General features: G+C 38.4%; 1 protein-coding gene across 1 annotated transcript in view; it reads right to left on the minus strand.

Moving 5' to 3' along the window:
- Positions 1 to 24718, minus strand: part of adgrb2 (adhesion G protein-coupled receptor B2) — a 178920-nt gene that overhangs the window by 96806 nt on the left and 57396 nt on the right. The window contains exons 4-14 of the mRNA XM_088010131.1: positions 23918 to 24079; positions 17629 to 17793; positions 17104 to 17268; positions 15355 to 15456; positions 13546 to 13652; positions 12018 to 12212; positions 10862 to 10930; positions 9564 to 9672; positions 9164 to 9310; positions 3335 to 3422; positions 1305 to 1407 (exon numbers count right to left, since the gene is read on the minus strand). Of these exons, the coding sequence (XP_087866257.1) occupies positions 1305 to 1407; positions 3335 to 3422; positions 9164 to 9310; positions 9564 to 9672; positions 10862 to 10930; positions 12018 to 12212; positions 13546 to 13652; positions 15355 to 15456; positions 17104 to 17268; positions 17629 to 17793; positions 23918 to 24079 (1412 nt within the window). The remainder of the gene's footprint in view (positions 1 to 1304; positions 1408 to 3334; positions 3423 to 9163; positions 9311 to 9563; positions 9673 to 10861; positions 10931 to 12017; positions 12213 to 13545; positions 13653 to 15354; positions 15457 to 17103; positions 17269 to 17628; positions 17794 to 23917; positions 24080 to 24718) is intronic.

Below are 24718 nucleotides of genomic sequence, written 5' to 3' on the forward strand. Positions count from 1 at the left end.
CCTATGCTTTACCAATAAATACATCTCAGAAGATGAAATGAAACATGAGAGCAAAACAGGATTCAAGTTATTTTAATCCGTGAATCACAGGTTTTGTTTTTGTTGCTCAACAAAATGTGTCTTTAATCACATGAATTCTATGTAGAAATACCACTTTTTTATTATTATTATTGTTATTGATACAGACTTTCTAAAGAAATGTTCCCAATGGCACAGTGAATGCGTTTTGTGGTCAAAGGTAAGGCTGGCACAACAAGCACTGCATTATCGCGTGTGCAGTATCAAGAACGACCTTTTTAATCATCTGCTGTGTGGCTTCTGCTCGGATGAATCTCTTGTTAACTCTCAAACGTTTGGGAAATAAAACACTAGAACTCTGAAGCACTCTTTAGAGAAGGATACTACTGACTTTACAACAACTGGCCAAGATTGGCCAAACCCTGAGCTGCAGTGTGTGCCAGAGAAGTGCTTGTACTCAGCGGGAGTCTTTGGTGTTGCAGAGTAGTGCAGCATGCAAGGATCGGCATTAAGACATTTCGCTTCGGACAGAGAGTACCCCATCATAAAAAACGATAACAGAGAGACAGCAAAACCTGGAGAGCAGCAGGGGATGGAGACTGAAGATCATTTTCACAAAATCCTGTCATATATTTTGACCATGTCAATCAGTTTTAACAGAGATATTAGAATGTCTGCGCAAAGAGGTGAAAACGGGATAAATGGGACTAGAGAGAATAATCAACACCTACCTTTACATAGCAGAACAGCCAATAAAACAATCACCCTATCAACATTCAAATGCATGCTTCCCATTATACTCATAGGTAATCATTTCCATTAATATTGTGCTTTCATATTAACAAAACAGACACTCAAAGTCTACCACATAAAAAAGTCAGAAAGGTTTGCATTTGCACGCCCTGTTCGGTTAGCACTATAGCGGTTTATATCATGCAGCACTTTTTATTTCCTCAGAAGTCGAGCAACACGAGGTCAACCGGGACGACACGATTCCATTAAAGCCTCACAATTATTTTCAAACCCAAAAGATGCTTAGTCTACAAGAGCAAAGTAAAAAGTAAAATTGCAAACCCCTTGCATTAGAAAGTGCTCCTTATGGAGTTATTAGCATTTTCCTTGCACTTTGATATGAGAAAATATGTGAGCTCTCTTGTACGTTTTCTTGTAAGTTGAGTTGGAGAGAAAAATATCCCCACTGGTAATCAAAAGTCTATTTATCATGCATCATAACTAGATAAAATGATGCCGATGTAGGTGCTGGGTTTGGATTTATCTGGACTTACATTTAAAAGCGGTGACAGCTCCACCACGACCATGGGCTCACTCGGCTGAGGTTCGGGTCGCACCGTCACCGTCAGAATCTTGGAGTTGATCACCGCAGGAGGACTTGAAGTACAAACACATACGAAATTGATGATACAAAGATAATACATCCAGTACATGTGCATATTTTTTGGGAGGATTTCAGAGAGCACGCAGAAGAAGCTCTCTGAAATCCTCCAAGTAAATGAAAAACAACGAGAGGGAAAGGGCGATTAGGAGAGGGAAGTTGGTGAAAACAGAATTTTATCCCCGTTAACATTCAGTTGAGCTAAAGACAGTAAACGGACTCAAAAGATCCAACTTTCCCCACAACCAAGAGGGCTGACCTGAATAAAACAGCCCATTGTCACCGCAAAATACATCCTCACACAGGATTTTAATAACCTTTGCATTGGCTTCAAGTTATATTCTCTGTTTGGGAAGTTATAAGGCTTTAAGCTAATCCCAAAGTTAATAAAACAAACAAAAAAAAAGAGTCAAGAATGGGGAAGACACTTGGAGAAGTTTATGTTAAAACCTTAAATCTTGATCCCTTGAACACTTAAAGTCTTTCTGTTTCAATATAAAGTTGTTAATAAAGTCATCTAACAGTTTTGATTGTGTCTTGTTTTGCGTTGGTAGTCTGGTAATAAAGGACCGTATTCATACGCAGTCCCATTGCAATGTTACAAAAACAAACATGAAGACTCAATATATATATATATATATATATATATATATATATATATATATATATATATATATATATATATATATATATATATATATATATATATATATATTATTATCAAAGAGTAAAGAATTTATAAACACATTTTCATTGAGCCTTTTTAAAGATATTTGCACTTTTAAATTGGCATCTGTTGTCACTGTGACTGTATGCAAAATATAGCAGGATGCATTTGCTAATTAATTGCGAGGGAATGCAAAAGAAAAAAAAAACATTCCCATGCCCCTTAGGGGACTCTGTAGGCATTTTAAGCAGAACACCAAGCTTGCCATTTCATGCGCTAAGAACTTTCCTCAGAAACCCCCAAAAAACTCATGAAAATTGTGGAGATGCGCCGGTGGTTCCCCAATTCTACAGGAAGCCTGGTATATGTCTAATTACACTGTGTATTTTTTTTTCTTCTTATCCTTGAAAATTATGGATTTTGTTGTTTAAACCAAGAACAATAGCTGATCTAAGTGCTGCTCAAGGTATATAGCCACCAGTAGCACGAACAGTCAAAATAGAGTACAATAAAATGAAACATTAAAGCATTATAAACAGTAAAATAGGTCAAATAATTAGACACGCACATTCAGTCCAAACAAGAAATCAAAGCCAAAATAGAAGTGGGTTTTTAAAAGAACCGGTGAAATGAATAACGGTATGTGTGGCTCGGTTGTGCAAAAGCAGACTTTGGTAGTTTGGTGCTACAACTGAGAGAGTCTGGTCCCGTATACTTTGAGCTGTGAGCTGCAAGTGTCTAGCAACAGTTAATCTGTGGACCTAAAAGCTCTGAATGGAGAGCAGGGCTGCTTGATGATGATGATATAGTTGCTGCAGTGGTGGTTACACTGTGGTATGTGCATAGCAGCCACCGTGCCAGGAGGGTTAAAAGAAATTGCGTAACTGTTAGAAGCCGGCTGTGGGCGGCTTTACATTGTAGCTCTGGTATTTGGCGAGCACTGCTTCAAAATTTGTTATGTCCATCCGCACTGCACCCGTGACCCAAAAACGCTGCACCCAAGATATCATGCAGCTCTTTGCATGGATAAAAAAAGGAAAGAAGCTCTTGCCCTACAAATACTGGGAAGTTGACCATTAACAAACATGAGACTGGAAAAGTAGTAGAATTAAGAAGGAAACTGTATATTATTATTATTTCAAAGAGGAATAATAATCTAATCTAATCTAATAAAATAGCAGCAAGAGAAAGAAACAAGAGGTGAGGGCTAACATTTTTGGAAGGAAATAATTTAAACAAATAACAAAAGTACTCACTTTGGTCCAGGTAAGATGATGCCAAGGGTTCTGTACAAAATGGCTCCAATAACATAATACATTGTGGTTTCTGATTCGGTCCCAGGCTCTGAAAAAAAAAAATAAAAATAAAAAACTGTAGTAAAAGAATAATTATCAGATAAATGCTGTAGAAAACAAACTCCAAATCCTACCCAAAAATATAAACCAAAAAAAAAAATCAAATGTTTGGCCGCAGCGGCTGAGCAGGTAGAGTAGTTAGTTGTCGTGCAACCAAAACGTTGTGGATTTGACTCCAGCTGCTTCCTCCTTCGACAAGTTGATGTTGTGCCTTTGGGCAAGGCTCATAAACTCAGGATGTCTACTGATCGGTGTATTGTTGTATGACGGCGTGTGCATGCATGACTCTGATTGGCCGAATGTAGCTCTAGTGGAAAAGCACTTTGAGTGGTATATAAATAAATTCAGCCCATTCACCAAGTCAGTTGTGGGACATATTTCAGTGTTATGGGAGGTAAGCAGGTGACTAGTTAACAATTAAAATGTAAAACTTTTAACTTTGGTAAATCCCTTTACCAAAGTAAGACCATGTTATCCTACAAATATAAATCCCACTTTAGACCAAAGCTAATGCCAAAAAAAAAACCCTAAAATCTGTTTGGACCTGAAATCCAGATATCTACAAGTTACAATTCATCAGCATGAAGTTATTTACACCGTATTTTGTTCTTCTCTCAAATTGTTGCTTACAAATGCTCTGTTGGCTGCTTTCACTACAAGAAAAGTCAGTAAAGTGCTGTGCCTGCCTAAAAGATATGACAGTTACACATTCGCTCTAATTACGCGTCCTAGCTGGAAAAGTGAGTCATGCGCTCTCGCTGATTCTTTTCCTTTGTGAGGACGGAAATGTGGATTGTGTCAATTTGTTCGCAACTCCCGGCCAGCAGCTTAACACGCTGCGCGGCTCAACCTGTTGTAGCACCGAAGCCTCATTAGTGAACAAAGTCCAACACTAAAATGGACCAAGCTTTGGAAAAATAAAAGCTCAACTGCAGATTTAAGTCATTATGGTGAATGACCTTGCCCTGTGTGCCCTTTTCTCAGCAGCACACCCTTCTTATTTCTATCCACCAACCCCCACTTTAACCATTAATTGCTTCATCATATTATGTTACATCACATCCGTCCAAGACTTTCATCCGTACTCCAAAAACAGCTCAGTTTTCAAAGGAGACAATGTCTCAATTTTGCAGGGGTAGCACTGCAGGGGGATTGGAGAAGAAAAAAGAAAGGGGTTCATGAAGAGAGAAGCCACTCCCTCTTTTACCCTTTTACATCGTGAAATGATGCAGAAGCGTCAGGAACAAGGAGTGAGGAGAGAGCAGGAAACAGAGGGAAGCTGATGGAATCAGACATTCTGGGTGACTCATCTAAAATCTGTCTGCCTGCTGCCTAAGAGGTAACACTTTGGGAGAGAGATAGCAGTGCGAGGCAGACGAGGAAAAAGAGGAGACAAAAAAGATCTCAACAGCGGGTGAAGGGAAGAAAAAAAAAAAAAAGCAATTGTGAGACTGTGAGGGGGCAAAAATTCTAGATCAAAGTCAGGATGAGAAAGCCTGAGAGTTTGACGGAACCTAATTGGACTGGGTCTGTGAAAGCATGCAAATGAGAGAGTCAGTGTATTACAGCAAAAATGGTAAATCAGTGCGCGAGGGGGTGGCACTCCCGCGCTCAACGGTGATTAATGCCACAAAAGCACTCAATCACAAAACTCTAATTCCCCGCCAAGAGAGTTTTCGTCACTCTCTTGCACCCGCTGCATGTCGGAATGATTAGTGGTCAGCCATAATCCGGCAAAATGGCAAACCACCAGTCACCATCAGTGAACTTTAATATGCCATTTATCAGGAAAAGATATCCTTGGAGTTGATGCTTAGCCCGAAATTTACTGTTGCAGTCGGTAATTAAAGGCTATTACCGTGCATGTTTGCGTTTGCTCTTCTTTCGTCAGAGTAAAAAAAAAAAACACAAAAAAAAAAACGTGAGCTTAAGTAGTAGCATTGCTCATGGTGCGGTATGTGTCTTCAGATATTTGTGTCATGAGAGGTGCTGATGTTCTGCGGTGAAAACTTTACATCTTGGAATTCATGTGGCACATCGTTGGTACACTTGACATTTTGCAGACCATCTGACATGCATCGTATTTTTTCCTCACTAGCACGTGAACTCCTGGCTTCCTTCAAGGAGAGGTTCTTTCTCAGGTATGATTTCCAGATGCCTGAAGGCGCTGCATACAAGATTTATTTCAAGTACAAACTCCATGGGAATGTCTAGCAATGTTCAGAGATTGTGCTACCAATACCATATATGGACTGTTTTGGTGTCCATATCAACAAGGCAACAATGGTGTCTCTATGTTGCTATGAAAGATCTGTGATTTACCAAAAGAAAAGGTGTGGTACAGCCTGACTCAGCTGATCAATTTCTACACGAGTTTTATGCTTAGAAAAGGAATATTGGATCATTATTATGTCTTCAACAATTATTTAATCAAAATAAAACTCTTTGAACTCAAAGATCTCTTTTACAGACATGCACTTAGTGCCATTGATTTTTATATCCTATTTAAACACATGGCAGATAAAAACAGTTTGGACAAGAAACTTTAGGTTTTGTACAATCTTATTCTATTAAGATTGAGCAGAATGAAGACTGGAAGAATTGAGTGTCTCCTTAAACTAATTTATGTCGCCATAAACACTGCATTTAACACATTTGTTTCAATATAACTTTTGTAATAACACTAGCAGGGAAAGGACTTGGAAAAAAAGTCTTGCTTATTTGTAAAGTTATAGAAAGTCTGCAGAGAAATCATCTGTTTTTATTTTCATGTTTTGATTCCCTGTAGTCAAAAAAATGACATGACCCAAAAATGACATGACCCTGACATATTTCTCCTTTAATGCTCAAGGATAAGATGTACTTTGTACTCTGAAAGAGAGTAAATGAACGTATTAACTAAGCAGTGGAGCGAAGAGTTTCTCAAGATATAAAGTTCCATTTAAAGACCTCTTGACATCTTTCAAAGAAAACCGATTATGGTTGAAGACGTTTTTTTTTTGTTTTTTTTAAAGTTTCCATTGGGTAAGTTGCACCCAGTTTTTGAAAGACAGTTTTTTGACTCATTCATTAATGACCTAGCTAAATATGTAATCGAACTGCTCAAGCAAAGGATTCACTGTATCTACGTGTGTTGGTGAGAAAAGGAGAAAAACGGAAGGTGTTAGTCAAATCAAAAAGCAGTGAAAAGAGGATTCTCTGCCTCTGCTCACCGAAGCGCTTCATGAACCCCATCAATTGGCTACATGCATGTGCCTCAATGAGCACATGTGCTCAAACTAAAGTGCCAGTGGGGCTTTATGATCGCATTTAAGCTGTCCATCTGAGATGGGCTTTCGTAATGCGGTAAATGAACCAACCAAACAAAAAGCAATCAGATGAAACCATGGCTCCGCAATGGAAAAAGGCAGAATTCCCGCTAGGGGGCAAAGAGCACTCATATTATTCTAACTTAACTGGCTATGTGCAGTTTGGAAGACACAATTTAACCAAGTGTTTCAGCCAAGAGTGCAAAAGTCTGTGCAGAATGTCTTATGAGGATGTGCCTGCATGAATGTGATTCAGCTGGACACTTTTACTGAACAATAAGCGATACGTGAAAATAAACAAACAAAAAACAAACTGGTATCAATATGAGTAATTCCCAATTCACCATACACAGCTCAAGATTTTTTCAACAGCCTTGCATTGCAATTGGGAGATTTAATGAAATATATACATGAATTTAACTCAATGTGGAGTAAAACTCCCAGTGATAATAAAGTGGACACGCCTCTAAATTACATAGATTAGGAAGTTTGAAGATTTTTTTTCAAGGTTCCAATTCAAATGAAAAAAAAAATTTTTCACACTTAAGAGTAGTCCTCGCCTCATTCATAGTCATGCCTGGGGAGGAAAATGATAAGGAGGGGACCTAAAAAAAAAAGCTCAGGCTATTTTAACAGACTTAAATTTAGCTTTTAAGATTTACCTTTTTCATCTTCCTAAACAGTAGGAGTTTCAGAATAAGTCCATGTCAGTGAGCAGAATGAAAAGAATAACAATAGGTGAGTCTCCCCCACCATGATGTTTTAAAATCAAACAGTATCATCAGCATGAGTTAGAGGCCAGAGAAAGCTCTGAGCTTTTGGCCTACAGCCTCTCTGAACTTTAATTTGAAAGGAGATGGAGTGCCAGACAGAAAAGTCTGCCAGTATAATTTCCTGTGGGATGTGACCTTTGGCTTTGGTGGGAGCGGATCACAGCTGCCACAGAAATTTTCTTCCCGCTCTTTTAATCTCTTCCTTGTTGTCCTTACAAAATCTTATCTTTCCTGCCTCCAGGTGTGTGTGTGTGTGTGTGTATATATATATGTGTGTGTGTATATATATATATATATATATATATATATATAATTTTTTTTTCCATTATTGTGTTCTACTTGTATGATTCTTATTTTAGTATTTGGAAAAGACACTGTATATTTTGTAAGTTGCATTGGGCTAACTTACACCCCTCACAGGGGAAAGGAGTATTTAGAAGACATCTTCGACAAACAACGTTCATCTGGCTTGTGTTTTGTCAAAGTGAACTGCCGTCGTTCAAAATTCTGTCGGCAGGATGCCGTCACCGGGGAATACAGCAAACTTCCATACAGATAAAAGGCATACATCTTCCAGGGAGGCCCTCCTGGGCCATTTAACAGCCCAAATCCTTCTCAGCTCCGTCCTTTAAAATTCTTGAGAGGTCTTCTGTGGGTCTGCACAAGTAACGTCTACGAATGTGTGAATTTTACTGGGAGAGCTGCTCTGACCTTGAGTAAAGAAGGCATTCATGGAAGCAGATTGGATGAGCAGGAATAAGGCAAAGTGCTACAGATGTTATGCTACAGATTCCTAACTTCATATTAACTGAGTACTATATGTTTCTATCTTCAGAGTAATGTTTTTGAGTCACTATCCATAGCTTGAGAGAGCATGAAAAAGTAATTGCTCTCAGTTATGATGTCCCAGCAACTCATTTTGACAACAGTTGTGCAGTAACGCTGATTTTTTATTTTTTTTTTAAATCAAGCTAATTATTTTTCAGTATGGCAACAGACTTTATCCTACAGTCTCCGTGTCTAATGGACGGAGTGAAAATGGTCAATATGCAAAATAGCATTGAACGTAGAAATTTGAGCTTTCCCATGCTTCACTTTCCTTGGAATAATTGAAAATATTCTGGTAGCTATATTTTCTTATACAGCTGAGAATTTTACTTTCATCTGAGATAAGGAGTTTGAACCACTGCTGAACAGTCTGGCTATTTGAAGAATAGACTCCGTCCCGAGTCCAGACTTCATAAATGTCACACAAACTCTTAAATGTGATTTGATTCACAGACCTCTCAAGGCTGCAGTCGTTGTCGTTGCTTGTGAACCCCCCCCCCCCCCTTTTTTTTTTTTTTTGAAACACATTTTCTTCTAACTCAACTCTTCACAATCCCAGCACTCTGAAGCGCTTTTTGGCAACGTCGTCTAGAGGTTTACTTTACTTCTGAATGCTGTCAAAACGATGTCAAACGAATCTGTGTAAAGTTTTTTATTGAATTAATCGAATAGCCTTTTTTCTACTTACGGTACACTCTAATTTACAAAAAAAGCACCTGTACGTGGATTATGTATGTGGGTTGGCTATGAGCACGTTACCCAGGCTAGTTCAAACAACTGCAATGGTTTAGGCCAGATGAAATCTATCTTGACACACTTACCCTCAACAGGGATGGTAAAGACTTCTTTGGGGATGTAGAGCTTATCCTCAGCTGTTCTGGCCCAGTCCTTCATCCCCCTCCGTCCCTTCATGGGAAAGTTGATGTCACTTGAAACTGCCGACACTGGCTCTCTTTGTATGGTTATCACTAAAAACAAAACAAAAGAGACATTGAAAAACTTTGATCGAATTCAGCAGGAAAAAGAGTGCTTGAGCAAAAAGCTGACTGGTGAAAATTATGAAACAAAGGAGTTGATTTTGAAAAGTTATTAAAGCCATGTGTTGGCAGAGGGTTCAAAACTTTCACAAGCAAGATAGAAGAAGTCCGTGATTGGTGTCAAAACAATGTTTTTTGGGTTTTTTTTCGCAACGAAAGGTGATTTAAGATCCCGAAGACTTACTGAGATTGTTAGTGACTGTCAGGAAACTCTGAAAAGGCTTCTGTGCTTCTCCAATGAAATGAATAAAATCTTCTAATATTCTCATCAGCAAAGCAGCACCGGGAGCGACCTGGGGGAGGAAAGACAGAAAGAAAGGTGGAAACGTGATTCCATTATAGAAATCCAAACCAGCGTCGAGATCATCGCACAGCTTTTAACGTCAGACAAAGAAAAACACAAAGTAAATCTGTAACGTAGGAGTCAAACGGTTATTTAGTTACCCAATGGGGAAAAGCTACATTAGAACCAAGCTCACTTTATGAAAATGTAAATGCCCTTTAAGCCTAATAAATGCTTGTGGCATTAGTCCCTGCAAAAATCTCATTAATTGTTTTAATAACAGGAGCTGTGTGGGAATTTTGAGCCATCCTTTGCCAAATTCTGCTAATTCAGCCACATTATATATATTCGTCAAGCATCAACATACTTAACGCTGCATATCTTCATCCACTACGACCCACTACGCTGCATAGGGGTTAAAATTCAAGATGAAAAAAAAAAAGATAAACATGTAATAATACTTAGTGGATTCTAAAGTGGATGATTGTGAATTCTGATTGCTGGAAGTGGCTACGTTAAACAAGAGCGTCGAGTCCCCACGACCTCGCAGCAATGAAAAGCGCAACACAGCAAAGGCAGATGATCAAAGATAAGAAAATTCATCTCAACAGTTTTCTCAGTGTTTAACATTAAGCACAACCTTTCAGCAGAAGATTAGGTGTAGCCGTCGCCAGAGCACGATTTGCTTGTCAAAGCAAACGTTTGATGAATAGTTGGATAATCACAGCACTGACTGGGGGTTGAAATAGCCTGAAATCTCCATCTACAGTTTGATGTTGTGAGATTTTATCTGAATCGTGTTTTTAATTGACAAAACTTTCCCGTAAATTTCCATTCAGTTTTTTTTTTTTTTTGCACAAATAGATGGTATTTAGCTATATTTTCTGCGGCCAGTACATAAAACGTGCATATTTCAAATAAAATTTAGAACTATACATGCAACACTTAAGTGCTGATGGAGGTACTTGGAGAGTGGGATATTTTCGGCAGTACTGCATGGCATAAAAAGTTCAGAAAGAGCTGATTTCGCTCTAGACTGACTAAAAATAGTGACCATGTGGAATAAGATTTGCCGCTGGGTTGCTTATTGTTTCCAGATGTCAAGTAAGCACATGTTTACTCAGGGGCATCTGCATGGGTGAAATACTTAAATTTCACATGCGCAAACACACACTGTAATTAAGAGGTGGACACTTTACCTGATGTGCGTCCTCCCACTTCTCCAGATTTTCCAAGTCCAACATGTGGCTGACAATCTGGAAGAATTTCTACACACAGGAGTAAAAACGTGGAGTTAATGAGGGAGGACAATTGTCAGATTGCCCGCTACTATAAAATCCTCCTCAGATGTCCCAGCTGTCAACACTACGGGCATGTTGCATGTCTATTCTTTCTGAAAACTAACAAAAAACTTTTGCGTAAACATACAATTACAGTTCTTGGCAAAAGTTCCCTCCCTCCCCCTCGCCTCCCTCCCCATCGTTTAAATTTAATTTTAAACCCACAAATTTCAGCTGAGTATTTCTGTGTGATTATGTGTGACGAACCAACAAGATGTTTTATAATTTAGAACTGGAAGGAAAACAAACAACATTTTCGAAATGTATAAATCGAATTAAGTTTGGATATGTATTTGTATTCAGCTTCAATTAGTTAATACTCAATTTATTTTTCTTTAAATGCCAAATTTGCGTGATAATTATGCTGCCAAACAAGTTCTCCTTTCTGAGCTGCTGATCTCTGAAGCTCCTCCAGAGTAACTCTGAATCTATGAGTTTCTGAGTTTGCATGGATTCCATGTTAATCTGAGGTGTTCGACACATGCTGCTTTAAACTTTAAGCTACCTTCACTTTGTCGCTGACCTTTGCATGTTCCTTTGTCTTCATGATGACGCTTGTTCACAACTGTTTTTGAACAATTCTCTCAGAAGAGATTTACAGAAGAGATCTGTATATATTCAGTGACTTTATCTGTTTATGAGACTTCCGGAGGAAGCTGTTTTATTTTTATTTTTTTGCTGTGGATGGATCTGAGGAAAGGGCATGGAATACAAAAGATTTTGCAAAACTTCTTGAAAGTCGTTTGTCCCCCTTTCCTTCCACTTCTGTTATGCACTGCTTCTTTTGCTGGCGTGTCACACAGAACCGCGGTAATTCATTGGAGTTTGTGATTGCAACTTGACAAAATGTGAAAAGGATGAAGCACCTAAACACATGTGGAGAAAAATTGCGTTTGCAAACAGCAGTCTGTTGTGTATTGCAGTCAACAGCAAGTCATTGTTTTATTCATAGCCAGTGAAACAGAAAATGCATGCTCTTCAAGAAACGCAGAGAAGCGTCTGCGGTCGGGCCCACCTGCACGTCGTCGGAAGCTGGGATGTAGGTTGCTCTTTTGAAGGTGTCCGTCACATTTCGCAGGATCTCCGTGGAGAAGAGAAGGTCGCCACTGTAGTAGCTCCTCCTCTGCAAAAGTTCCAGGAGACTCCGTACGATCTGAGACATCCCCTCCCCGGCCAGGGTCCTCTGACCCTTCGCAAGATGCTCTAGCAACTACAATGCATTGAGAAATAGAGACATTTAGGGAAACGGACAGCTTCGCCTTTGACTTGCAAAAACAACCATGACACGAGTGAAACGCATGTAAAATATGCAAACCAAAGGAAAAAAAAAAAATGTACCATCGTTTTATATTCCATGCCTTAAACACAGCTTAAGTTCGGTCAAAACTTGTAAGCCGATAGGTTGAAAAAGAGAACCCCCACAATGGTGAAATAGCCAGGCGATTGAAGAAAAAATAAAATAAAATAAAATAAAATAAAAGTGTTTTAGCAATTAAAAGGTTCAGTTTTGTGGGTGCAGTGACATCTACAGGCACAGATAAACAGAGTTGTGTGTTTTTTTTAATTAATTTGTATGTAGTATATTTTGTAGAATATTAAATGGAGAGAAATTACATTTTTATTTTTATTAACTTACAGTGAAAAGCAATCATGCATGTGTGAAATACCTGACATTTAAAGAATTAAATCCAGCTAGACAGTGCCAAACAACAATATACGTTTTCATAGCAAAAATTAAGTGTTAAATTTTAAAAATGCATCACAAGAGAAATTGCAGATTTTTTTTTTGTTTTGTTTAGAAATAAAGGAGTATCTCAAAATGATGTTATGCAGTAAGCTGTGGATTTTATTTTATTTTTTTTTTTTTGCTTTTTTTTTTTTGGTCTCTATGATCCAAACATGCAAGGAAGGTGAGATGTGCATAAAGTCAGAGAGAGAGAGAGAGACTGAAAGAACAGACGATAACGGCTTCACACAAAATGAATAATTAAATTCCGTTAGTAATAAAAGGTTGAAACAGAAGCTAAGAGTGCAAACAGATCTATCACGCATAATCCCTGACCCCCATCTTCTTCCACCATCATGGAGTAGCTTTGGAAAGGTTGAAGTTCACAGAACAGGAAAGGGGTCTCCCTGGTGAACACATTCATTAGCCGAGTTCATTAATTGATAAGTGCGAGTGCAACACCCTGGGAAATCTAATTAGAGATAGTGGGTCCTGAAGCTGTGAGTAAAGAGACTGTTCGTCTTCTTTTTTGAGTAAACCTGTTAAAAAATGCAGTTGATTTAGGGGAGAGCATCGCTACAAAGTCAACTTTGAAGTAGAGAAAAACTTTTTTTTTATTTTCTCCCATTTTAACCAAAAAGAAAAACAAAAAAACAAAACAAAAAAAAAAAACACGACCTGCTGCAACAAAGCGATTCAAATGATGTAATCTGGACAAATACACGTGTTTTCTTCTCCGTGCCTCGGTTCACGGTGTAAATAAATGAGCAAAGAGCAGTTCTGAGACAAAGAGAATATGTGATGAAAGCTAACTTACAGCTAAATGCAGTTGTCTATACTCAAGGGAGACGCATCTGGCGAAGCTCGGAGGACCCCAGAAAGCAACTCCGTTATTGTCCAGCATACATCGACGACTAGCAGATCCTGGAAAAGAAAATGTATTATTTTTAAAAAAAAAACACACACACATTATGCAAACTGGAATAAATGTACAAAATATTCTGTAATAATGCCCAGTAAAATCCTATCACCACAGATTTTTTTTTTCCTTCTTCAACAATGAAGTAGTTTTTATCTACATACTGTCAAATTCCATCAATGTGAAAAAATAAAAAATTCAATATTATTTAACTTCATAAAGTACTCCTTGAATGGAGAGGCAGCTATTTAATTTGATTTTTATACAGTTTAATTGGTACTTTCATCAATACATTCCTCAGCGACCGACATTGAGGACACTGACATTCTTGTTACGGCCCAAACTGGAAACAATTTTGACATTCCGAGGCAAAAACAGCAAAACACCAGACATGTATTGTTCTTTTTATTATTCAGCTCTATTCTAAAACTTTGATGTACGATCAAATGTGATTCTGTCAGATCGGGTCAGGCATGTTTAAATAATAATGACTCTGCATTCACAGTCAAACATGTTCACACAGAAGCCCATGTCCTGCATGCTTTAAAAAAAATTGGGCAACCCTAAGTTTGTAAGTTTTTTCTTCAAGTTGCATTGATTAAAGGATGTATACGCCATAAAGGCCTCAAATCAATTTGAAACTTGACTAATTTGTTGATTCCATTCTTCAGTTGTTTTTTTTTAACAATTATTTAGCAGAACGTGAGCAATTAAAACTGTTCTTGTTGTTTCAGTACCAATAATGCAATGATATTTCTGCAAAAGTTAATCTCATGATTCGCTCATGTCCTGGTGAAGATTCTCCCATGAACTCGCTCTGAATCTAACAGAGTGTATGCTCGCTTTTGCATTCTTCTACTACTACTACAACTTTCAGTGACAGACAGGGTTATTAACACCTCTGGTGAGAATATGCTGCAGCATAAAATCCAACCTTCAGTTCTGGTACATTAAAAAAAAGTCTATTTTTTATAAATCACCCGAGACACAATCACTGGTGCCTCTCATGTGAAGACCTTGTTCAACCCTTTTTGGCCAGAGGACGGCACTTGCTCTTTTCTGTAACATTTCACAATAAAAGGAGGATTTTGTGAGTGTTCATAAATATGAGTGTTAGTTTGCCCAACGTTTTAGATCATTACCTTTCTCAGAGACCCGATAGTAACCAAAGATCAGCTTGCAGGCAGATGCTACCAGAGTTTAATTCAAAGATCGTCCACCATTTCAAAGGGTTTTGTGATCCTTTGTGTTTCCTCCCTTTGGTTTTAAGCTCAATGTAATTTTGGGTTCATTTTGCATTCAGTGATTATTTTACTCATTTCTATGCTCTTATGTTTGCCATGTTTAGAATTTCTCACTGTTTTTTGGCTGTTTTTCTACATCCATTTCTTTTTATGTACATTTTCGGACGCTGTATTCTATCAAATCTCTACTTTTCTCACTATTTTGCCTACTTCCTGATTGATTTTGGGTCCATTAGCAAAAAAAAAAAAAAAAGAAAAGAAAAAAAAAGAAAAAGAACAGAAAGTTGATTGCATACATTTTACACTTTAGACCTCCCATCACGCTTGGCAGTGGACATGAACCACATTTCCACATTGTGATCTACACGTCTTTACAAAGGGGTGCAAATAAATCTGACTTACACTGTAAACACACAAATCAGCAAACTACAGCCGATTCCTTCTGAAGGCGCGCGTCACTTACCGATAACATTTGTTGGACACTTGTTGTAGACAGTTTCTCCGGCTGAGGCTCTCTTCCATGACATCGAAAGGAGGTGCTCGTCTTTGCATATCTCATGAGGAGCTGTGGAAGAGAAGGGGGCATCATCAAATGTAAAATGTAGTGAAGTCCAGCAGGCGAATAGAGTCACACTGACTCAAGAGCTAAAAAAAACAAAAAGTGACAGAAAAGCCCCCCAAAATAGAAGATTCAAATCTAAGCAGCTCCCAAATGTTCTTCTCTTGTACGTTTCACATTGCTCTCAGTCAGTGACATTGCCCCAGTGCAGTATCTCATTCCCTCTTTTTATTCATCCATTTCTCCCCTTCTTTTCATAACCCTGATGAAAAAGAAAAGAAAAAAAAAAAAAAACGAAGCGAGGACGAAGAAGAGAGTCCAAGGGGGAGATGAATGCTGGCAGAGGCAGATGCAGGGAGATGAAGAGGGACAGAGAGCAAAGAGCAAAGACAGATAGAGTGAAAATATATTATATCCCTTGCAATGTCAATAGACAAGATCCTTGAATTGTGCAGAAGAAGTTGGAGAGGTTCCTTGAACAAAAAGCGAGGGGTCACGGTGGAGCTTTAACCTTTGTAGGCCCTCCCCCCCTCCCACATGCCCCCTTGAAGCTCAAGGCAAGAACAGACACATGTGACACTCAGAAATAGGCGTGAATATTCAAACAGTATCTGTCAGAAACCGATAAAGCACAGATCGGACTGTTGAGCAAAACTGTCCCTAAGCAGAGAGAAAAAACAGAGAAGCACAGCGGCGTAAAACAGGCAGGGAGCTGAAACATATAGAAACATTGTTAGATTGCTAGAGAGATGAAAAGTAAAAGGAAACTCAGTAAACTGGCAGGATAAAAAGATAAGCATTACAAGCCAGGGCAAAAATTAGAAAAATATGGTAAAGAGAGAGAAGAGTCAGAAGATAATGAAAAGACGAGTGCAAATGGAATTGCAGGAGAGGTCAATGGAGGAAGTATGAACTAATGGAAAATGCAGCTATTTTTTCCTGACAGCTTTTATCCATGTACTTTGAAGACAACATTTCATATTATGGTATGTCACTGCTAACCTGCCATACGCTCAGCTAACTGGTAATGAAGAGTGTAAGCTATCTATTCAAAGTCTGCATGAAAAATTATCACTGGAGAGTTGAGTGGAAGGAAAAGTGGAGTAGAAAAAGGTACAAAAGCAACAAGACACAGACAAAGCTTTATGAAGATTGTAAAACAAAGTCCATTCAAAAGTTTGGGGGAAGCTCATAAGGACTGTTACTGGAGTCAAGTCATAAAGTGAACCCCATATTGAAATCTTTTGCACAGACAAGGCTGTATTTCAAGAACTTATTTCTGTTAGTTGATTATTTTTGGCTTGCCACTGATGAAAACAGAAAGTTCAGTTTCTTGGAAAAGCTTTTAAGTATCACATACGTTTATTTAGTAATTTGAAATTTCTTGTTTGGGTCTTCAGTTTTTTTTGTTTTGTTTTTTTTTACGTAGTATTCAAATTTTATGAAAACAAAGAAATTTTGGTTTTCCGTAATTGTAAGACGTCTTTGAAACGAACAGAAACGCTTAACATAAAACATTGACTGAAATGTGACTATACGTCTTAACTTGAACGGCTTTACAGCAAAACATGATTATTATTGTTGTTAAGATGCATCTGTGCACAGTTCACCATTTAGCACTCCGACACACAGCACAGGCACGCAACCACTGACCGGGACACTTCTTCTCGTTGCAGGACCGGACCTCCTCTCCTGAACCTTCACAGGGATAGCCTTGTTCTCCGCTGCCCTCGCACATCCTGTAGCGCCGCTGCCACCCGGAGTCGCACGTCTTGCTGCATAGACTCCAGTGGTTCCAGCTGCCCCAGTTACCTCCACCTGACGCACAGGCATGTCGCCACCAGTAAGTATCGGGAACAGGGTTCGACGTGGAGGATGAAAGTAATGGCGAGAAGATATAATGGCTATTTTTTAAAGTGACTCAGGAAGAAAAAAACAAAACAAAACAAGATACTTTCCCCTAGAGGGTTCTTGTAAAGAAGAAAAAGAAAAAAAAAAAAAAGAGACAATTCAAATTAGGTTGCCAAACCGGAACACATTCACATGTGGGAAGGCATAAGCGTTCCTTCAAAGACCGCAATACTCTGTGTTTACATAATGCTGTTCAAAGGCATATAAAGTGCCATGTCTGAGTGCTTTTTTTTCTCTTCTTCTTCTTCTTCTTCTTCTCCGCCTTACCGCTGCATGAAGGGTTGGCGCATTCCCTGCTCTCCTGATGAAGCCCCTTACACTCGGCCCAGCCATGCACCGAGGGACTGCAGCGCCTTTGCCTCATCTGGGTGCCCGTGTTGCAGGTCACGCTGCATTTTGACCACGCGCCCCACTCCAACCACTGGCCCTCCACTGCACAGCAGGGAGAGAGAGAGAGACAGAGGGATGGAGGCGGGCGAGGAGAGACAGAGCAGATGGGTGATGGCAAGGAGAAGGAGTGGATATCGAGGCAAGGAGACATGAATTTACAAGAGAGGAGAGCAAAATGTGGAGTGTAAGTGGGGAGGGAAAAAGAAAGAGAGAGAGAGAGAAACAGGCCAAAGGATGACAAAGTGAGCAGGCAACAAGAAAATAGTTTCAGGGGTCGAGCACAAATGAATTTAAGGCTGAGGACGCATCCACGGAAAAGCAACACCACGCCGCATCAAACTCCCCATCTCTGGAAATGTTAAATATTTTAGTCCGCTCCAGCATACAGGGTTAGAACGATTGCTTTGTACGTCGTTTGCGAGAGTTCACGGAGAGTGCAGTCTAGTTCATGTTTTCTTGATATTGTTCCGTAAGGCTCTTGACTGTTCGGGTGTGGAGTAAAACGTGATGAACAGTAATACAGGCGAAATACAGCGGTGATATAAAAGCTGGATCGTTGAGTAAGTCATGAGAAAATAGATTTGAATGAAGAAGCAAGAGATGAAACAAGGAGATTAAACACCGGGCCTCAAAAGACATTACATCGGGTGGTGTTACATCAGATTCTACTTTTCCTATTTAGGCGAGCTAAGAATGTTAAAGATATTTTATTTATTAAATACCAGATAAAGGCTCATTATTAATTGTCAGGTTACATGCGCTGCTTTTATAATATTTTAAAATAATGTACGATAGTCCAGATTATAGGTCAGCTTGTAAGCTTCGAAACGACATGGGTTTTTCAATCAAATTCAAACAAACTGTCTTCTGTGCTAGTATATACAGAAGACGGTTGTGGATCTGCACAAACGTGATCGCTGCTTGGGCTCGGTGTCCAGATGTCTCACGAACCAGCAACAGACTGGCCCTCTAACATTCCTGCTGACTGCACCGACTCGTTTTTTCCTTGTGAACACGACACATATGTGCAGCAGAGTTTTAATTCAGGACACAAACCCATTTCACAGTTTTGCTTTACGTAGAATAGGTTGCAAAACTGTGTTAAACATACTTATACCATTGACTCTAATGAAATAAAATATTTCTTTCTATTTTCCAATAAAACACTTGTCTCAAAGTGGTTTATTTTTGAGAGATTTTTTTTTTTTTAAATAAATGTTTGTTGTAGTTCCAAGACCTTCAAAATGTAAATATATACATAACCTGGCAGAAAATGTCAATGTCAGTTTTTGCATTTTGATATTCAGAAATGTGGTCATCATAGGAGAATTAGTGAGGTTCATGTAGAATAGCAAACCTGCACGGTATTATAAGAATGTCACTTGGTTTTGTAGTCGTGCTCCCTTTCTATATTTATAGTATAAAACAAAACAATATGAAGGGCTTTAAAGGTAGAAACATTTTTTTTTCTGAAAAATACATTTTCAGAATATTATGTGAAGGAAAAAAGTTGAAGTACACATCTGTAAATGTGTGCTTTCTTATCTTGACGTTGGGTAATCATGTCTTTGTGAGAATTTTGTTTTGTTTTGTTTAGTCTTTTTTCTTTTTTTTTACAAAAACCCCAAGCAAGGACAAACCAGATTCAAGTGTGACTAACACTTTAAGGTTGTCATCCTGCAGTTCCAATCGAAGGGAAATTAAAATCATCCATTTAAGCATGTCATTACATCGTCACCAGGATTTTTTATTTTTATTTTCATAATAGCCATTGCATATACATACCAATTAAATAAGTATGTGATATAAACTATTAAGAACATATATCATTAAAAAAGCTTACATCACTTGTGTGAGCGGCCTATTTTAATTGTACATCATATTTAAAAGTTTTTATTTTACACCAATTGTGGTTCTGATCAGAAAAAAAACGACTTATGAAATATGAATAATAAGTCTGATGAACTTCCTGCAGGAAGACTCCCATGATTGTAGCATCATAGCATAATAAGTAGATTACAGTAAATCACTCAAACTATATTATGAATTGTGAAAGCATGGCACAATTTCCTCAAGATGGGTATGCATTTATATTTGAATTTTTCATTGTAAACATCCTTTTAAAAAATTATTTTTTACACTAAAAGGTAGAAAACGGAAACAAAGCAGCAAAGACACAAAATAAAACATCAAGTGTAGTCTTGACTACATAGAACAGGTTTTTAAAAGTAACAAACTACAGAAAACGTCCAGAGGCATTTTGTGATCCAGTGAGGGGATCCACTGGTGAAGCATAAATTCCAGAGATTTCTTGGTTCTATCAACAGGATAACAAGACAGGCGTAATTAACATCAAACAGCAGCATCTAGACTGCTGAGGCACAGCTACGCTCTGCTGCAATGACAGCATGAATATGTTTTGAAGAAAACAGTAAAAAAGAAAAAAAAAAGGAGTGTTTCTCTGAGTCCTTGCCACAAGAACTCCAGAAATTAGCCAATTAAATCATCTGACCAAAGAATTTATAGAAAAAGAAAATGTTTCTACCTGATAATGAATAGGAACGTATTACTAACTTTTAGTTGAGGAAGAAGAAAGAAACAATACTTCACCTCACTAACTGTAAACAGAACAAAAAATAAATACAAAAGGAGGATTGTTACAGACTCTTGCAAGATAAAAGTCTCACAGTTCCCCAACATGGATAATGTCTGGAGAGACAATAGATAGAAATGCCTCAAACCCTAATTGGGAGACCAGGCCAAGCACAAGGCAAATACTTAAAAGCTGAACTATGTCTCAAAGACAATAGCTCGTTTCAGAAAGCAGTTCCATCATGAACCCAAGAAGACAACTCCATCTGGCTGTTCATAAGTCACAAATCTAGCTCTCCGTATCCCACGGAGAGCTAGATGTAGGCTTTCTGAAATAAAAATCATCATTGTGGAACCACAGGAAGCACTGAGGGGAAAATCAGCAGGACCGTTATTTTAATATGCACAACATTTTTCTCAGACATCTCCCTTTCTTTTGAGTAAAAGCCATCTGTGGTTTCTGATGCGTCCTCGGTTTCGTTCCGTTTGTCGTTTCTACTTAACAAAATACTAAATGTCGACTTCAGCAGGAAGGAACACATTTCAGAAATGACCAGTCTGTCATCACTGCATCCCATCGTTCACTACAGGACTGTCACCGCCTTGCTTGGGAGCTGGGTGAATACTTTTGCGGTGTACGTCACGTGAGATGTTGTTTTCTAAAACGACTTGAGTTCAAAAACATGAAGTTCAGGTTCGGCTGCTTAGTGCCCGTAAAATATAAACATGTAACTTTATGCAAATGAACGCAATCCATCAAAGTTTCATTTCTGCGGTCAGTGGTGGTAAAACATCTCATTCTGGTGTTCAGCATTTCAAAGTACAGTCGCCTTTAAACTCCCGAGCGCAAGCCGAAGCTGTTGTGACATAGACGCAAATACACAGGCTCCCCTAAGGCCCTGCAAGGAAACGCACACACTTTCTACCAAACTTCACTTCACATCAACTGTTCGGGAAACCGCGAGGCAAAAAAACAAGCCGGGGGGACCTACTTTAAATTATAGCATTAGCCTCTCCCTATTTAAAAAAAAAAAAAAAAAAAAAAACAACCTTTATTGCCTGTTTTTGCACCATCAGTGACAGTTTTGTTTCTTGAGGAGTGACCTTAGAAAACCTCTGCTTTGAAAAGCACCAAAAAAAAAAAAAAAAAAAAAAGAGAGAGAAAAACAAAGTTTAGCCCCGGAACATTGGGAGGAAAAATTATAATAAGGCTCTATCTCAGATTCAAGCAGCACCAGCATTCATGCAAGAGTGGAAAATGACAGGGTCTTCTTAGTATTAATCTTTCCAAATAAGAAGCACTTATGCCGTGATAATTTCTAAGGCTTTAGGCGATTACAGAACCAAGCAAACACGCTCTCGCTTGGACTCGAATCAATTCAAGAAAAATAAAAGGCTATTAGTCAGAAAGCAGACACCACTCTTCTTAAACTGTCTGATGTTTTATTATCTGTGCATCCATTAACAACTCTATTCCAGCTCAGAATCCATTTGTCTGACAACACAGAAAAGCCAGAGCAATTGAAATCCCGAAATTGAAATTTCTTTTGTGATGGAAATCATTTTAGACACAGTCCGACAAAGGAAAAATTAAAGCACGAGCGCAAACAAAAGAATACTCTGCAATCAAAAATTGTTGAAAAGCAACACTTACCTTTTGGTGTTACTTTTTAAATCTTAAGCCGTATCTGGCACGCTGCTTGAGGGGGGCTTTCTGTTCAAATCTTGCTCCACCCATTGTTAGGAGACTTTTGCATTAAGACTTTATCTCAAACACGGCCGAGTCCTACTCCACTCCAGGCTGATAAAGACATTTCAGCTGGACAATCTTAGACACACTGGAATAAAGGCTGGCGGCACCCTCGACAGCAGAATTAGAAACAGCTGCACTCTTAACTTATTGCAAGTTTTTTTTTTTTTTTTTTTCACAGGAAATAGACTTAATGGATAATCTCAGAGCAGAGAAGAGAGTTGACCTCCAACTGGTGAGGAAACTGACCCAAACCAAAAACGGATAGAGATGGAACTGGAAAGTATAGGAAGTATAAAATCAGGCTAAAAACCTTTAAAACAGGAAAAAAAACAACTCATACATTTATTTTCAAACTTACACTTATACATTGTAAGCTTTTAACCAAAGCAATCTCTTTTTCTTACTACGTGTCTCTTTATTAGAGCCGGATAGCTGCGTTAAAGAAGGTAGAAAGGGAAACAAAAAAGATAATTTTCACATAGTGAAGAGAGGAATTTTTTTTTTTTTTGTATTAAAGAAAATGAAAGAAGATCCAGTAATGGTTTGAAGATCAAAAAATAAATAAATAAATAAATAAATAAATAAATAAATAAAAATAACAAATGTATTTAGGAAGATTTATGTGCCGAGGCTGTTCAGGCAAATGTATTTTGTCGGATTTACAGGGACTGTAACAAGATCTCATGACATATTAGAAGAGCACAGTGTTTCCTGTCAAAGTGTCTCAGGAAGAATCGTCTAATTGCTGCCAGCATGCGACTTTGTCAGGCGAAATGGGCTCAGACTGTTACAGCGATATTCAATAAGTTAGAATGTTATTGAAGACGCTTCTTTAGTTCTTTCATGTCTTTGTTTTGTGTTTCACTTAAGAGAAGCACGCAAAAAACTATGTTTAATCCAGAAATGTGAAAAGTATAATTAATACCCGTTAATGCTTATTTTTAAAAGACACATTTAATCAGACTTATGAGCCTCATTCACATTAATCTGCGTTAGTAATTATGACTATTATGACTCTTACCAGTGCGCCTATGTTTACTTATTTCAAGCATAAAAGCAAGTTGTTGTGGAGTGGTTGCCTTAGTGTTTTAGTGGGATTTACTGATGATTGCCACATGAATTTTAAAAAATAAATAAATAAATAAATAAATAAAATGGCCTCTTGGAGCCTCTTGTCCAGTCATTTGTGATTGATGAAACAAAAATCAAATTGAAGATTTTTCTTTTTTGCTTGTTTTTCTCAAAACATTGCTTTTCTCCTGAAATCATCATAATTTGTGTTTAAAATTATAATTTTAAACACAAATCATAATTTGTGTTTTAATTTGAGGAAAGAAAACTATCCCAAAATTCTGCCTAATTATTCTTCCATTTAGCAAAAACAGAAATGAGACGAGAGAAAAAAAAAATCAAGTGTTTTTATACACTGTGTAGATATTTGGCTATATTGCACGCCTACAACTTACACGTTGCAAATTGACATCATTTGTTGTTGTAAGGCAGTAAGAAATTTTACCAATTAGAAAAAGTTTTGTAATCTCGGAGAGAGAAACAATTAAAATGATGATCAAAGGGACTTTTCATAAAAGTTCAAAATATTTTATAAAACATAAGATATTTTTGTCAGATCTAATATTAACCATAAAGTGGACATTTTTGTCAAGATGGAACAACACAAAATAATAATTCAAATGCTTGCAAATGTACGGCTTACGACCAGAAGACATGAAATGCTTGGTTAATGCGACAACAAAGGCATGCGGCGTAAGCATAAGGAGCGAAAGAGGCTTGCTGCAGTAGGTTAATGAGGATGGTACTAACCAGGACAAACTGCTATGTTGCAGGGTTTGGTCTGAATGTCGGGCTGGCCGCAAGGCGTCACCCCACCTCCATCCATGCACTTCCTGGTGCGTGTTCTGGAGCCCCGCCCACAGGTAACAGAGCACAGACTCCATGACGACCACTCCTCCCACTGCCCATGCACTGCGAACACCCACAGACATGACGCACGGACACAGAGATGGGGATGAGGGATGAGCAAGGGAGGAAATAAAGGGCAAAAAAGGATGGAGCATTCCGGGTCAGGCAAAAAGGGGGTCGGAGAACGGGAGAAACAAGAGATCTCGTGAGCATGAGCACATTCCCTAAGACACCGGATGGAGGTGGCCGTCTCACCTCCAGGCTGAAATCAAATTACAAAGTAAAAGGCACAGCATAGGGCTGCACTCTGAGTTATTACATAAAATAAATGAAGGTCAGGGATAGGCGGTGGTATTTGAAGTCATGCAGGCAGGTATGCAACTCCAATTAAGACGAGGAAATAGATGAGACATTTGATTCTAAAATTATATGAACGTCAAAGTTTCCCCCAGAAAACTTGCTAAGCCCGGTGGTTTGGGCGCTCAGCAGTCAATCAGCTGTGTTTTGAGTTAAAAAACATGTTTAAAAGTTGGCAGGAAATTGTAAAATATCACTTGCAAAATTTGTGTTACTGGAAGATTAATATCTGAACACCTTTAAATAATGCTATGGGAGGAGCACAAGTAAAGCCTGGTGGCACATGGTACACTGGGGGAAACCCAGAACTTCTTGCACAAGGTCTAAAATCTTACATTTTTATTT

Source organism: Poecilia mexicana, unplaced genomic scaffold (genome assembly GCF_051168715.1).
Source record: "Poecilia mexicana isolate PSO_F unplaced genomic scaffold, ASM5116871v1 scaffold_11, whole genome shotgun sequence".
NCBI classification, from domain to species: domain Eukaryota; kingdom Metazoa; phylum Chordata; class Actinopteri; order Cyprinodontiformes; family Poeciliidae; genus Poecilia; species Poecilia mexicana.